Below are 14,336 nucleotides of genomic sequence, written 5' to 3' on the forward strand. Positions count from 1 at the left end.
AAAAAAAATACTGAAATGCCCAGGACAGCCCCCAACCCCAAAGAACAAAAGTGTTAGTCATTCAGTCATGTCCGACTCTTTGCGACCCCATAGACTGTAGCCCACCAGGCTCCTCTGTCCGTGGGATTCTCCAGGCAAGAATACTGGAGTGTGTAACCATTCCCTTCTCCAGGGGATCTTCCAGACTCAAGGATGGAACCCTGGTCTCCCGCATTGCAGGCAGATTCTTTACTATCTGAGCCACCTATTACCTCTACCTCAAAGAATGATCCAGCCCAAATTTTCAATAGTCCAAGGGTAGGGAAAAAATGGTCTTTGTTTTGCCTTCCTCTCTTTCTTATTCCAAACCTTCCTTCCCAGTCCTAATCCCCTCTCCATTCAGTAACCCTGAGGCTTTCCCAACCCAGCTTCCCTTTCACATCGCACTCTTCCCATCCTAACTCTGACCCCTGACTCACCCATGAGCAGCAGCACCAGGCCCAGGGCGAAAAAGTCTGGGTACTTGGCCAGGTAGTAGGGCATATACAGGGAGAAAGTTCCCTCTAACCCCCGAGAGATGTGGTTCCCAGTCAGGCTGTCGAAGGTGTAGCTCCAGGCCCGGGCTATACAGGCAGTGCCTACAGCAGCAGAAGAAGGAATGTTTATGAGCAAACAGAAATTGAACCACAATGATCTAGGGAGAGGAGTGAACAACAGCAACAACAAAAAACCCATAATATCTAGGGATTCAAAGAGTTTCTTCTCATCAGGTGGGGAGGGCAGGCCCAGATGATTCACAACATAGGTCAACTCTTTAATATGCTAGGAGATCAAAGTTACAGAAAATAAACAAAAAGCACAGGGAGGTGGGACCAGGATGGTGGGATCGGAATTGGCATTTTAAATCAGAGTGTCAGGAAAAATCCCGGGAAGTCAGCAGCTAACCAAAGTCTTCACTACGATGAGGAGATAATCCTGAGGAATTTGCCTCCCTCTACCCACTCCCTGTGCAGGGGGTGGTTCAGATGGTAAAGAATCCGCCTGCAATGCGGGAGACCGGAGTTCGATCCCTTGCCTGGGAAGATCCTTGGGAAAAGGAGATGGCAACTCATTCCAGTATTCTTGTCTGGAGAATTCCATGGATAGAGGAGCCGAGAGGGCTATAGTCCATGGGATTGCAAAGAGTCGGACAAGACTGAGTGACTAACACACACACACACACTCCCTAGAGTTCCCTTTCCTTCAGGGTTATTTGTTGTCACTGTGTTTAGCCCTTAAGTCGTGTCCAGCTCTTTGTGACACCATGGACTGCAGCACACCAGGCTCCTCTGTCTGTGGAATTATGCAGGCAAGAATACTGGAGTAGGTTGCCATGGCTTTCTTCAGGGATTCTTCCTGACCCAGGGATTAAACCCAAGTCTCCTGTACTGGCAGTCAGATTTTTTGCCACTGAGCCACCTGGGAAGCCCTCAAGGTTCTTAGTCTCATCGTTTAAGGTAAGCAGGATTGAAGGGAAACCTGGCGTGTTGCGGTTCCTGGGGTTGCAAAGAGTCAGACACAATTCAGAGACTGAACATCAACAATGGCATCAAACTGAGTAGAATGAAGTTGTAGAGCCTTTCTGTCACTATTACCCATCTCCCCCCACAAGGTGGGGTTTGATCCCTGGATTGGGAAGATCCGGGAGGAGGGCATGGCAACCAGGACATGGCAACTCACTCCAATATTCTTGCCTGACAAAATCCCAAGGATAGAGGAACCTAGAGAGCTACAGTCCATGGGGTCAAAAAGAGTTGGACACGACTGCAGTGACTAAGGACAGCACAGCCCCACAAGGTGGATAACATCTGCTTGTGAATGAGCAAAGATCCCATTCATATCTCCTAGTCTCTTGATCTGAAGCCCCACCCCTTCCTGTACCCCAATATCTCACCAACAGTTAAGGACAGTATGCGATTCCAGCCGATGATGAAGCCATACACCTGACCCATGATGGTATAGCTGTAGAGATACATAGAACCAGAGCTTGGTACCCGGGCCCCAAATTCTATATAGCAGAACCCAGACAACAGAGAAGACAGGGCAGCCACCAAGAAGGAGAGGACGATTGCTGGTCCAGCGATGTACTTGGCCACTGTACCAACCAGGATGTGCACGCCAGCTCCCAACATCCTGCGCACGCCTATGATCACCAGGTCTAGGGTGTTCAGACAACCAGCCATGTGATGCTCAGTCTCCTCTCTGGGACCCAGTGGCCGCCTGCGCACCAGCTTCTGACCAAATTGGCGAGCATCCTGAAGCATCCTAGACGGAGGTCACGAGGCTACTATCTGCTGAGGAAACAAGATGCAAAGCCATCAAGATGATGAACCCCCCCCCCCACTTCTTCTGACACAGCACAACAGCTCCCAGCTCCTTCTACTTTCATCTGGAAAATGGGTCTCTCTACCCTCAGGCTGCAGCCGGGCTGACCCCCTGCACTCTGGGGTTGCAGAGGTCTCCTTGGGAGGATGTGAACTCAGCACCCAGTCTCCCACAGAAGAGGGTGACCCGAGACTTACTGGACCCTTGGAGCAGAGCCTGGAGCACTGGGTCAGTCAGGGAGGCTGAGGTTAAGCCATGCAGGGCTGGAGTTGAGGTATCTCCAAGAACCGAAGCGGGGAGTCCCTGTGAGCAAAAGACAACTTTTTGTTGGGGTGGGGATGGAGTTGGGGGCAGGAAGGAAGCATCTGCAGAGTTGCTATCAGCCCTTGATTCTTCTGTGGTTACCTCAGGTGGTGCTTCTGAGAGGGTTTTTTTGTTTGTTTTTTGTTTTTTTTTTTAATTGTGTTGTAATACCCAGAACGTAACATTAACTATTTTAATCTTTTTTAAGTATGTAGTTTAGTTAAGTACATTTACATTTTGGGCAACCAAACTGTAGAACTTTCTTCATCTTTTAAAACTGAAACTCTGTACCCATACAACAAAATTCTTCCTTTCTTCTCCACCAGTCTTGGCAACCACCATTACACCCTGTGTCTCTGTGAGCCTGACCACTCTAGAGCTAGTGCTAAGTTGCTTCAGTCATGTCCAACTCTTTGGGACCACTCTAGGTACTTCATTCTTGTAGGTTCATACACTATTTCTCTTTTGTTGTCAGGCTTTACTTAGTACAATGTCAACAAAATTCATCCATGTTGTAGCATGTGTTAGAATTCCATTTTTAATGCTGAATAATACTCCATAGTATTATAAGTACATGCCACACCTGGCTTATCTGTTTCTTGGTCAATGGACACTTGGGTTTCTTTCATGCTTTGGTTATTGTGAATAATGCTGCTATGAACACAGGTATACACATATGTCTTCCAGACTGTGCTTCTCTCCAACTCTTCTGGGTGTATACTCAGAAGCAGAATTGCTGGATCATATGGTTTTAAGATTTTTATCTGCTTGTGAGGGAGAAAATGTTCATATATTGAGGAATGGGGAAGTCATTTTGGCTTATTTGTGGTTCAGTTTGAACTTTGTGTGAACTAAGACAGCCTGTCTGACTCTCACAGCTCATCTGTCTTAACCACTGAGATAAAGAACATCTGTTTGGAAAATAAGAATGAACAACTCCTTTCTTATGGAGTCCATGAAAAGACAAGGTTCCCTTCCCAGATGGTGTCCTGCTGCCTGAAGAACTTGTAACTGTGGTCTCTGACTATTTCTGTTGCCCACCCAGTTGAATCTCTTAAATTCTGTCATACTCGACACTGTTCTGAGTCAACTGGCCTCTTAGGAGGTACCGTAACTCCCTTCACCCAATGTCACTTTGGCTTGATATAATCGTCTGAACCTTGCAATTTTCCTTCCAGCACCTCAAGATGACAGCAACCCTGACTGCTTGGTGCTAACTGATTACCTTCTTACTCCTATACCTGTGCTATTAGGGTGGCTCCTAACCCCACATGACTAATGCTCTTCTAAGAAGAGAGTAGAATACAGAGAGTATACATGGACACCAAGGAGTGAGCGATTTAATAAATAAAAATACAAAACACCTAGATATACTGAATTTCAGACAAAGAGTGAATATTCAAATATATATTTCAATACACAGCTTTTATATAAATGCATATTTGTGCATTAATTATACTTATATTTTAAATCCGTACATATACATGTACAAGCACTATCATGCACTGATTTATTGTGCCTCAAAGATACTGCCTTTTCTTATAAATTGAAGGTTTGTGGCAACCATGTGATGGTCAAATGATTGTTAGCATTTTTTCTTTTTACAAATATAGTATCTTAAAATTACAGAAGAATCTGAAAGAGCAAGAAAACTTGGAGCCTGGCTGGCTACAGTCCTTGGGGTCGCAAGACTCAGACACGACTGAGCAGCTGAGCAACAGCAACACAGCAGGGAGCGATTTGCTGGTGGTGGCGGTAGGCGCCCAGCTCTGATTCCCAGCGTGTTTCTCGAAAGTTGATGAGGAAGCACTGCTTGGGCAAGGGACATGCTGGGAGTTGTAGATCAGGCAGACAAGAGAAAGAGGAAAGGAGAGAGAAAAACATTGGCACCCCACTCCAGTACTCTTGCCTGGAAAATCCCATGGACGGAGGAGCCTGGTGCAGTCCGTGGGGTCGCTAAGAGTCGGACACGACTGAGCGACTTCACTTTCACTTTTCACTTTCATACAATGGAGAAGGAAATGGCAACCCACTCCAGTGTTCTTGCCTGGAGAATCCCAGGGACGGGGGAGCCTGGTGGGTTGCCGTCTATGGGGTCACACAGAGGCGGACACGACTGAAGCGACTAAGCAGCAGCAGCAGGGCTCCTTCACTGTGCGGACCTAGATTCAGCCCTGTGGGTCTTGAAAAGAGAACAAAGCAGAGAGTGAGAGTAAGCAAGTTGTCATGGGAGAGAGAGAGAGTCAGAAGTCTCCAGCCAGCAGTTTGGGGAGACTGGCAGTTTACCTTGAAATCCCAGGCTTCAGCATCAATGATCTTGGAGAGAGATCAACCGTGAGGAGTGGCTTAGTTCTCTGCCCAGGAATTGGACCCGGGTGGCCTGGGTGAAAAACCAGGAATCTTAATCTCTAGTCCACCAATGGCTAGAAACTAGAAACAAGGTTCTCCTGGTTCTTGCCCCCAGTAAAAAAATGCATTTCTCCAGGAGGCAAAAACTAAAAATATGATAAACGTGCGTTACTGGAGACACAGCACAGTCGTGGGGGAGCACAGAGGAGGTTTGTTAAGACAGAAGCCAGGCAGAGTTCACACACAATAGAAAGGCTGTGGGCGTCCTCCCGAAGGAGGAGGAGCCCATAAAGAGACTGTTAAATCATCTGTACAGGGTGGTTCTTCCTGTCTTTGTTTGTCTTTGGCTAATTATCTGCCCTGCCCTAGGACCCTCCCTGACAAGTGTGTGCAGCCTTTTTTCCTAGATGGATTCCAACACACAGGCCTCTGGGGGCCCTGGACATCACCTATTACGGGATGGCACTCCCATCTTTTTGCCCCCCAAGGAGACTTTCTGTGCATGTGCGGTGCCCTAAAGATAGAAAATATGTGACCCCTTGATCTTTTACACACACAGGGTTTAGCCCCTCTTTGTCCGTGCCATGATTGTTATATTACCGTGTCCACAGCAGACAAAGTCCAGCTATTTACTCTGTTCCTGTCATTTCCGTCTCCCAGTGGGAACAGAAGGCAGATTGTAAATATCTAGCCTAGAGCCCACTTGCCTCCTTTCTTGGGAAATGTAAACAGAAGGCTTCTTTCTCCTGTTTATCTACTCTTCATGTGTCTACTTTGCAGGCTCCAGACAAAGAACCTAAGAGGATAGAGGACACGATATTCTGCCCCAACAGCAATAAAGTTTAAATGCTTCAACAAGATGATATAAGCTTCTCTGGTGGCTCAGACAGTTAAAGAATCTGCCTGCCATGCAGGAGACATAGAGATGTGGATAGTGAAGATCCCCTGCAGGAGGGAACTGCAACCTGCTCCAGTGTTCTTGCCTGGAGAATCCCATGGACAGAGGAGCCTGGCACCCTATAGTCCATGGGGTCACAAAGAGTTGGACACAACTGAACAACTAACACTTTCACTTTTCTTTCACTAATAAAATATGTGGCCAAGGAAAGAAGCAGTGTACAGATTCATCCAGCTAATATTGCCAAAGTTCAGTTCAGTTCAATCGCTCAGTCGTGTCCGACTCTTTGCGACCCCATGAATCCAAGCACGCCAGGCCTCCCTGTCCATCACCAACTCCCGGAGTTCACCCAGACTCACGTCCATCGAGTCAGTGATGCCATCCAGCCATCTCATCCTCTGTCGTCTCCTTCTCCTCCTGCCCCCAATCCCTCCCAGCATCAGAGTCTTTTCCAGTGAGTCAACTCTTCACATGAGGTGGCCAAAGTACTGGAGTTTCAGCTTTAGCATCAGTCCTTCTAATGAACACCCAGGACTGGTCTCCTTTAGGATGGACTGGTTGGATCTCCTTGCAGTCCAAGGGACTCTCAAGAGTCTTCTCTAACATCACAGTTCAAAAGCATCAATTCTTCGGCGCTCAGCCTTCTTCACAGTCCAACTCTCACATCCATACATGACCACAGGAAAAACCATAGCCTTGACTAGACGGACCTTTGTTGGCAAAGTAATGTCTCTGCTTTTGAATATGCTATCTAGGTTGGTCATAACTTTCCTTCTAAGGAGTAAGTGTCTTTTAATTTCATGGCTGCAGTCACCATCTGTAGTGATTTTGGAGCCCAGAAAAATAAGTCTGACACTGTTTCCACTGTTTCCCCATCCATTTCCCATGAAGTGATGGGACTGGATTCCATGATCTTCGTTTTCTGAATGTTGAGCTTTAAGCCAACTTTTTCACTCTCCACTTTCACTTTCATCAAGAGGCTTTTGAGTTCCTCTTCACTTTCTGCCATAAGGGTGGTGTCATCTGCATATCTGAGGTTATTGATATTTCTCCCAGCAATCCTGATTCCAGCTTGTGTTTCTTCCAGTCCAGCGTTTCTCATGATGTACTCTGCATATAAGTTAAATAAGCAGGGTGACAATATACAGCCTTGACGTACTCCTTTTCCTATTTGGAACCAGTCTGTTGCTCCATGTCCAGTTCTAACTGTTGCTTTCTGACCTGCATATACATTTCTCAAGAGGCAGATCAGGTGGTCTGGTATTCCCATCTCTTTCAGAATTTTCCACAGTTTATTGTGATCCACACAGTCAAAGGCTTTGGCATAGTCAATAAAGCAGAAATAGATATTTTTCTGGAACTCTCTTGCTTTTTCCATGATCCAGCAGATGTTGGCAATTTGATCTCTGGTTCTTCTGCCTTTTCTAAAACCAGCTTGAATATCAGGAAGTTCACTGTTCACATATTGCTGAAACCTGGCTTGGAGAATTTTGAGCATTACTTTACTAGTGTGTGAGATGAGTGCAATTGTGTGGTAGTTTGAGCATTCTTTGGCATTGCCTTTCTTTAGGATTGGAATGAAAACTGACCATTTCCAGTCCTGTGGCCACTGCTGAGTTTTCCAAATTTGCTGGCATATTGAGTACAGCACTTTCACAGCATCATCTTTCAGGATTTGAAAGAGCTCCACTGGAATTCCATCACCTCCACTAGCTTTGTTCGTAGTGATGCTTTCTAAGGCCCACTTGACTTCACATTCCAGGATGTCTGGCTCTAGGTCAGTGATCACACCATCGTGATTATCTGGGTCATGAAGATCTTTTTTATACAGTTCTTCTGTGTATTCTTGCCACCTCTTCTTGATATCTTCTGCTTCTGTTAGGTCCATACAATTTCTGTCCTTTATCGAGCCCATGTTTGCATGAAATGTTCCCTTGGTATCTCTAATTTTCTTGAAGAGATCTCTAGTCTTTCCCATTCTGTTCTTTTCCTCTATTTCTTTGCATTGATCGCTGAAGAAGGCTTTCTTATCTCTTCTTGCTATTCTTTGGAACTCTGCATTCAGATGCTTATATCTTTCCTTTGCTCCTTTGCTTTTCACTTCTCTTCTTTTCACAGCCATTTACAAGACCTCCAAAGACAGCCATTTTGCTTTTTTGCATTTCTTTTCTATGGGAATGGTCTTGATCCTTGTCTCCTGTACAATGTCAGGAACCTCATTCCATAGTTCATCAGGCACTCTATCTCTCAGATCTAGGCCCTTAAATCTATTTCTCACTTCCACTGTATAATCATAAGGGATTTGATTTAGGTCATACCTGAATGGTCTAGTGGTTTTCCCTACTTTCTTCAATTTAAGTTTGAATTTGGCAATAAGGAATTCATGATCTGAGCCACAGTCAGCTTCTGGTCTTGTTTTTGCTGACTATATAGAGCTTCTCCATCTTTGGCTGCAAAGAATATAATCAATCTGATTTTGGTGTTGACCATCTGGTGATGTCCATGTGTAGAGTCTTCTCTTGTGTTGTTGGAAGAGGGTGTTTGTTATGATCAGTGCATTTTCTTGGCAAAACTCTATTAGTTGTAGCCATCATGGTCAACAAAAGAGTCCGAAATGCAGTATTTGGATGCAGTCTCAAAAACAACAGAATGATCTCTGTTCGTTTCCAAGGCAAACCATTCAATATCACAGTAATCCAAGTCTATGCCCAACCAGTAATGCTGAAGAAGCTGAAGTTGAACGGTTCTATGAAGACCTACAATATTGCCAAAAGGCACCCTAAAATAGGCACTAAAAGAGACATATAAAACATGGCCAACTCGCACAGGAAAAGATGGCCATCATTCATAATTATTCAGTTCAGTTCAGTCACTCAGTCTTGTCCGACTCTTTGCGACCCCATAAATCACAGCACGCTAGGCCTCCCTGTCCATCACCAACTCTCGGAGTTCACTCAAACTCATGTCCATCAAGTCGGTGATGCCATCCAGCCATCTCATCCTCTGTTGTCCCCTTCTTCTCCTGCCCCCAATCCTTCCCAGCATCAGAGTCTTTTCCAATGAGTCAACTCTTCGCATGAGGTGGCCAAAGTATTGGAGTTTCAGCTTCAGCATCATTCCTTCCAAAGAACACCCAGGACTGATCTCCTTTAGAATGTACTGGTTGGATCTCCTTGCAGTCCAAGAGTCTCTCAAGAGTCTTCTCCAACACCACAGTTCAAAAGCATCAATTCTTTGGTGCTCAGCTTTCTTCACAGTCCAACTCTCACATTCATATATGACCACTGGAAAAACCATAACCTTGACTAGACAGACCTTTGTTGACAAAGTAATATCTCTGCTTTTTAATATGGTACCTAGGTTGGTCATAACTTTCCTTCCAAGAAGTAAGCATCTTTTAATTTCATGGCTGCAATCACCATCTGCAGTGATTTTGGAGCCCCCCAAAATAAAGTCTGACACTGTTTCCACTGTTTCCCCATCTATTTCCCATGAAGTGATGGGACCAGATGCCATGAGAAATGCAAATCAAAACAACGATGAGGTACCACCCCATGCTGTTCAGAATGACTATGATTAACAAGTTACAAATAATAAATGTTGGAGAGGGTGTGGAGAAAAGGGAACCCTCTTACACTGTTGGTGGGAATGTAAAGTGGTGCAGTCATTATGGAAAACAGTATAAAGGGTCCTCAAAAAATTAAAAATTGAGTTGATGTAGGATCCACTTCGGACTGTATACCCAGAGAAAACTATAATTCAAAAAGATACATGCATCCCTATGTTCATAGCAACACTATTTACAATAGCCAAGGCATGGAAACAACCTAAAACTCATCAATATGTTAGGGGAAGTACACTGGTTGAAACCGCCCACCCTGGCCATGCACCATAATAACCATTTGCATGAGCTGTTTTATGACAGGAGGTCCTGGTAAGGAACAGGTAACTAATAAGCCTCCACCAACCAGAAGAATTTGGGAAAGGTCAAAAGGAGACACCACCTGTCCACCCACCTCCCAGAATCCTTCTCTCTTGTATCCATCTTGGCTGAACAAGGCGTGCACTGCGAGAAAGAACTCTGAGTCTGATTGGCTAAAGACAACCCGGAAACTAATCCCATCACCATAAAACCCGAGACTGCAAGACATGAGACAGAGCTGTTCTCCTGAGTTCCCTTACCCTACTGCTCTCCACCTGGGTGCCCTTTCCCAATAAAATCTCTTGCTTTGTCAGCACACGTGTCTCCTTGCACAATTCATTTCCAAGTGTTAGACAAGAGTCCAGTTTTGGGCCCTGGAAGAGGTCCCCCTTCCTGCAACAAATAGATGAATGGATAAACAAGATGTGATATATATATATGTGTGTGTGTGTGTGTGTGTGTGTGTGTGTGTGTGTAAATATTTAGTGGCTCAGTGGTGAAGAATCTGCCTGCAGAAGAAGATCTCCTGGAGAAGGAAATGACAACCCACTCCAGTATTCTTGTCTGGGAAATTCCATGGACAGAGGAACGTGGCTAACTACAGTAAATGGGGTCGCAAAAGAGACAGACAGAACTTAGCAACTAAACAACAACAAATATATATATTCAGACATACATACATACTGACAGACTGCTCAGCCATGAAAAATGAAACAATGCCACTCGCAGCAGTATGGACGGACCTAGATAATGGGATTATCATACTTAGTGAAGTAAATCAGAAAGAGAAAGACAGATACTGTATGATATCATTTATATGTGGAGTCTAAAATACGACCCAAATGAATCTATCTATGAAATAGAAACAGACTCACAGATATAGAGACCAGACTTATGATGGCCAAGGAGGAGGGAAAAGGAAGGATTGGGAGTTTGGGATTAGCACGTGCAAACTATCGTATGCTGCTGCTGCTGCTGCTAAGTCGCTTCAGTCGTGTCTGACTCTGTGCGACCCCATAGATGGCAGCCCACCAGGCTCCCCCATCCTTGGGATTCTCCAAGCATGAACACTGGAGTGGGTTTCCATTTCCTTCTCCAATGCATGAAAATGAAAAGTGAAAGTGAAGTCGCTCAGTCGTGTCCTCCTCTTCGAGACCCCATGGACTGCAGCCCACCAGGCTCCTCCATCCACGGGATTTTCCAGGCAAGAGTACTGGAGTGGGTTGCCATTGCCTTGACTAGATAAACAACAAGTTCCTATTGTATAACATAGGGAACTATAATCAATATCTTGTGATAAACAGTCACGGAAAAGAAAATGAAAAAGAAGATATCAATACATATGCATAACTGAGTCACTTTGCTTTACAGAAGAAACTAACACAGCACTGTAAATCAACTATACTTCAATAAATTAAAAAAAAATAATTCAGGTTGAGGCAGCCAAACAAGAGAGTATAAATGTAGAAGAAAAAAAAAAAAAAGACATCTAAAATAGGCATTGGGGATTTAGAAGTAAGGAGCACTCCCCTCTTTAATAACAGAAGGACATTTGGAATCAAGTCCACATACAAATGTTGAAAAAAATTCCACATCATTTTTTAAGAGTCTGACTTTTCAAACAGCTATAATATAATAGGAGAAAACATACAGAGTTTAAAGTAATGTGAGGACAGACACTTAAGCCTTGAGAATGGCATGTCTGATATCACATCGTATAGAATTCTTTTGCTTTTGTTGCTGTTTAGTCACTCAGTCGTGTCTGAATCTTGCGACCTCATGGACTGTAGCCTGCCAGGCTCCTCTGTCCATGGTATTTCCCAGCCAAGAATACTAGAGTGGGTTGCCATTTTCTCCTTTAGGGGATCTTCCTAACTCAGGGATCAAGCCCATGCCTCCTGCATTGGCAGGAGACCAATTGGCTTCTTACCGCCTGCATTGGCTTACCACCTTCTCCTGCATTGGCTTCTCACCACCAAGCCACCAGGGATGCCCAGTAGACAACCCCAATTGTCAGGTACTGTCTTCCTGTTATGATTCATGAGAGAGTCACTCAGGTCCACTTCTGCTGCTTTTTCCCCACCCTCTCATCTTTTCAACATAATTTCCCATGTTTTTAATTCATCTCACAGAGACTGAGATATCACAGATATGCTCACATTCCTTTTCTTTTTCCTTTCTCATTGAACAGCCACCCTGTATTTCAAGGTGAGTGTCCTGATCATCACCCCTCCCCTAAATTTCCCAGCCTTCTGACCTCTATCTCTCAAATGTTAACACCTTTTCTTTTTCATGTACTTCCTGAAGCATCTGAAATTATTTCTCAATTGTATAACCATTGCTGAGTTTGGGTGCTTTGCATATACATTATATATGAATATTTTAAATTGATGTTGCATTCATGGTGACCTGTAATTCACTATTGATAATCTGCTCCTACCTTCTCACCGCCAGTCTTTAGTATCTTAATCCTTCTGTCTTTGCCTCCTCCTCCTGCCTCTTTTGGGCTTCCCTAGTGGCTCAGACAGTAAAGCGTCTGCCTACAATGCGCGAGAGCTGGGTTCCATCCCTGGGTAGGGACGATCCCCTGGAGAAGGAAATGGCGACCCACTCCAGTACTCTTGCTTGGAAAATCCCATGGAAGGAAGAGTCTGGTTGGCTACAGTCCACAGGGTTGCAAAGAGTCGGACCCGACCGAGCAACTTCACTTCACTTCACTTCCTGCCTCTTTTCTATCTCAGATGGAAACACTTCATCTCACTCTCTCTCTCTTGCCTTCTGCCCCCTCCCCCCATACATCCTGTTTTTGACATGAATTCATTACCGTGCCTTGGACCAGTAGATTTCCTGCCTTGGTTGCATTTGGAAACCATCCAAATCTCTAGCCCTGACAGAACAGAAACTAAGTCAGAGGGGAGTTGAAAGAAAACCATGCGACATGAGAAGAGAATGAAAAAATTCCCAATCACGGTATCATCAAAGATTCTTCCATTATGAGGGGACCCTCCAAAGAATACACACTGACAACTCAGGTTTTCTCCATTATCTTATACAAGGAAGGAGTCTAGAAATAAATGTAGTCTTTTGTGTTTTTTAAAATTCTTAGTTATTTGGACTTCCCTGGTGGTATAAGTGGATGAGAATCTACCTGCTGAGCTCATGCTGAAACTCCAATTCTTTGGCCACCTGATGTGAAGAGCTGACTCATTGGAAAAGACCCTGATGCTAGGAAAGATTGAGGGCAGGAGGAGAAGGGGGCAACAGAGGATGAGATGGTTGGATGGCATCAATGATTCAATGGACATGACTTTGAGCAAACTCCGGGATACAGTGAAGGACAGGGAAATCTGGCATGCTACAGTCCATGGGGTTGCAACGAGCCAGACAAGACTGAGGGACTGAACAAAAACAGCAGCAACTGCAAGGAGAAGCATGCATACAAAATGAAGAGTAGCCCTGGATCACTGCAACTGGAGAGAAAGTCCTCCAGCAGCAACAAAAACCGAGTGCAGCCAAAATTGTTTAAAAATTTTTTTAAATCAAATGTTTTATAGAATTCACCGATGAAACTATCTTTTCTGTGTTGAGAGGTTTCTTATCACTGATTCAACCTCCTTTCTAGTTATTGGTTTATTCAGATTGTTTATTTTTTCCTTCCAGGTTATCCAATTTGTTGGCGAATACTTTTTCATAGTATAAGAAATGTGTATAAGACAGTGTATATTTGAAGTACCATTTACAATATCTCCTCTTTCATTTCTGATTTTACTTATGTGAGTGTTCTCTTTTTTGATTTTTTATTGGCGTATAACTGTTTTACAATGTTGTGTTAGTTTCTGCGACACAAAGAGGTGAATCAGCTTTGTTGTTGTTTTTTAGCCACTCAGTCATGTCTGACTCTGTGCCACTCCATGGGCTGTTGCCCACCAGCTCCTATGTCCATGGGATTCCCCAGGCAAGAATACTGGAGTGGGTTGCCATTTCCTAATCATGGGTATCTTCCTGATTCAGGGATCAAAACTGTGTCTCCTGCATTGGCAGGCCAATTCTTTACCACTGAGCCACAAGGGAAGGAAGCCCAGTGAATAGCTATATGTATACATATGTCCCCTCCCTGCTGGGCCTCCCTCCCACCCCGTCGCCCACCCCAACCCTCTAGGGCATCACAGAGCTGCAAGCTGAGGTTCCTGTGCTCTCTGCAGGTTCCTATTAGCTTTCTGTTTTGCACATGTAGTGTATGCATGTCAATCCTAATCCCCCAGTTTGTTCAACCTTCTCCTTCCCCCACTGGGTCCACATGTCAGTGAGCTGTCACCTCACAGATGTCAGAATGGTCACCATTGGAAAATCTACAAACAATAAATGGTGGAGAGGATGCGGAGAGAAGGGAACTCTTCTGCACTGTTGGTGGGAAAGTAAGCTGACACAGGCACTATGGAGAACAGGATGGACATTCCTGAACAAACTAGCAATAAAACTACCATATGACCCGGCAACCCACTACTGGGCATAAACCCTGAG

At 44.6% G+C, this 14,336-nt stretch overlaps 1 protein-coding gene across 15 annotated transcripts in view; it reads right to left on the reverse strand.

The window, feature by feature from the left end:
* Positions 1-14,336, reverse strand: part of MGC139164 (uncharacterized LOC509649) — a 34,909-nt gene that overhangs the window by 18,308 nt on the left and 2,265 nt on the right. For 4 of the 15 annotated variants that reach the window (XM_059876597.1, XM_059876595.1, XM_059876596.1 and 1 more), the window contains exons 1-4: positions 4,933-5,218; positions 2,541-2,646; positions 1,913-2,312; positions 459-617 (exon numbers count right to left, since the gene is read on the reverse strand). In XM_059876597.1, the coding sequence (XP_059732580.1) occupies positions 459-617; positions 1,913-2,282 (529 nt within the window). In that variant the 5' untranslated portion in view covers positions 2,283-2,312; positions 2,541-2,646; positions 4,933-5,218. 15 annotated transcript variants of the gene reach the window in all.

The sequence above is a fragment of the Bos taurus genome, chromosome 18 (assembly GCF_002263795.3).
Source record: "Bos taurus isolate L1 Dominette 01449 registration number 42190680 breed Hereford chromosome 18, ARS-UCD2.0, whole genome shotgun sequence".
Taxonomy (NCBI): Eukaryota; Metazoa; Chordata; class Mammalia; order Artiodactyla; family Bovidae; genus Bos; species Bos taurus.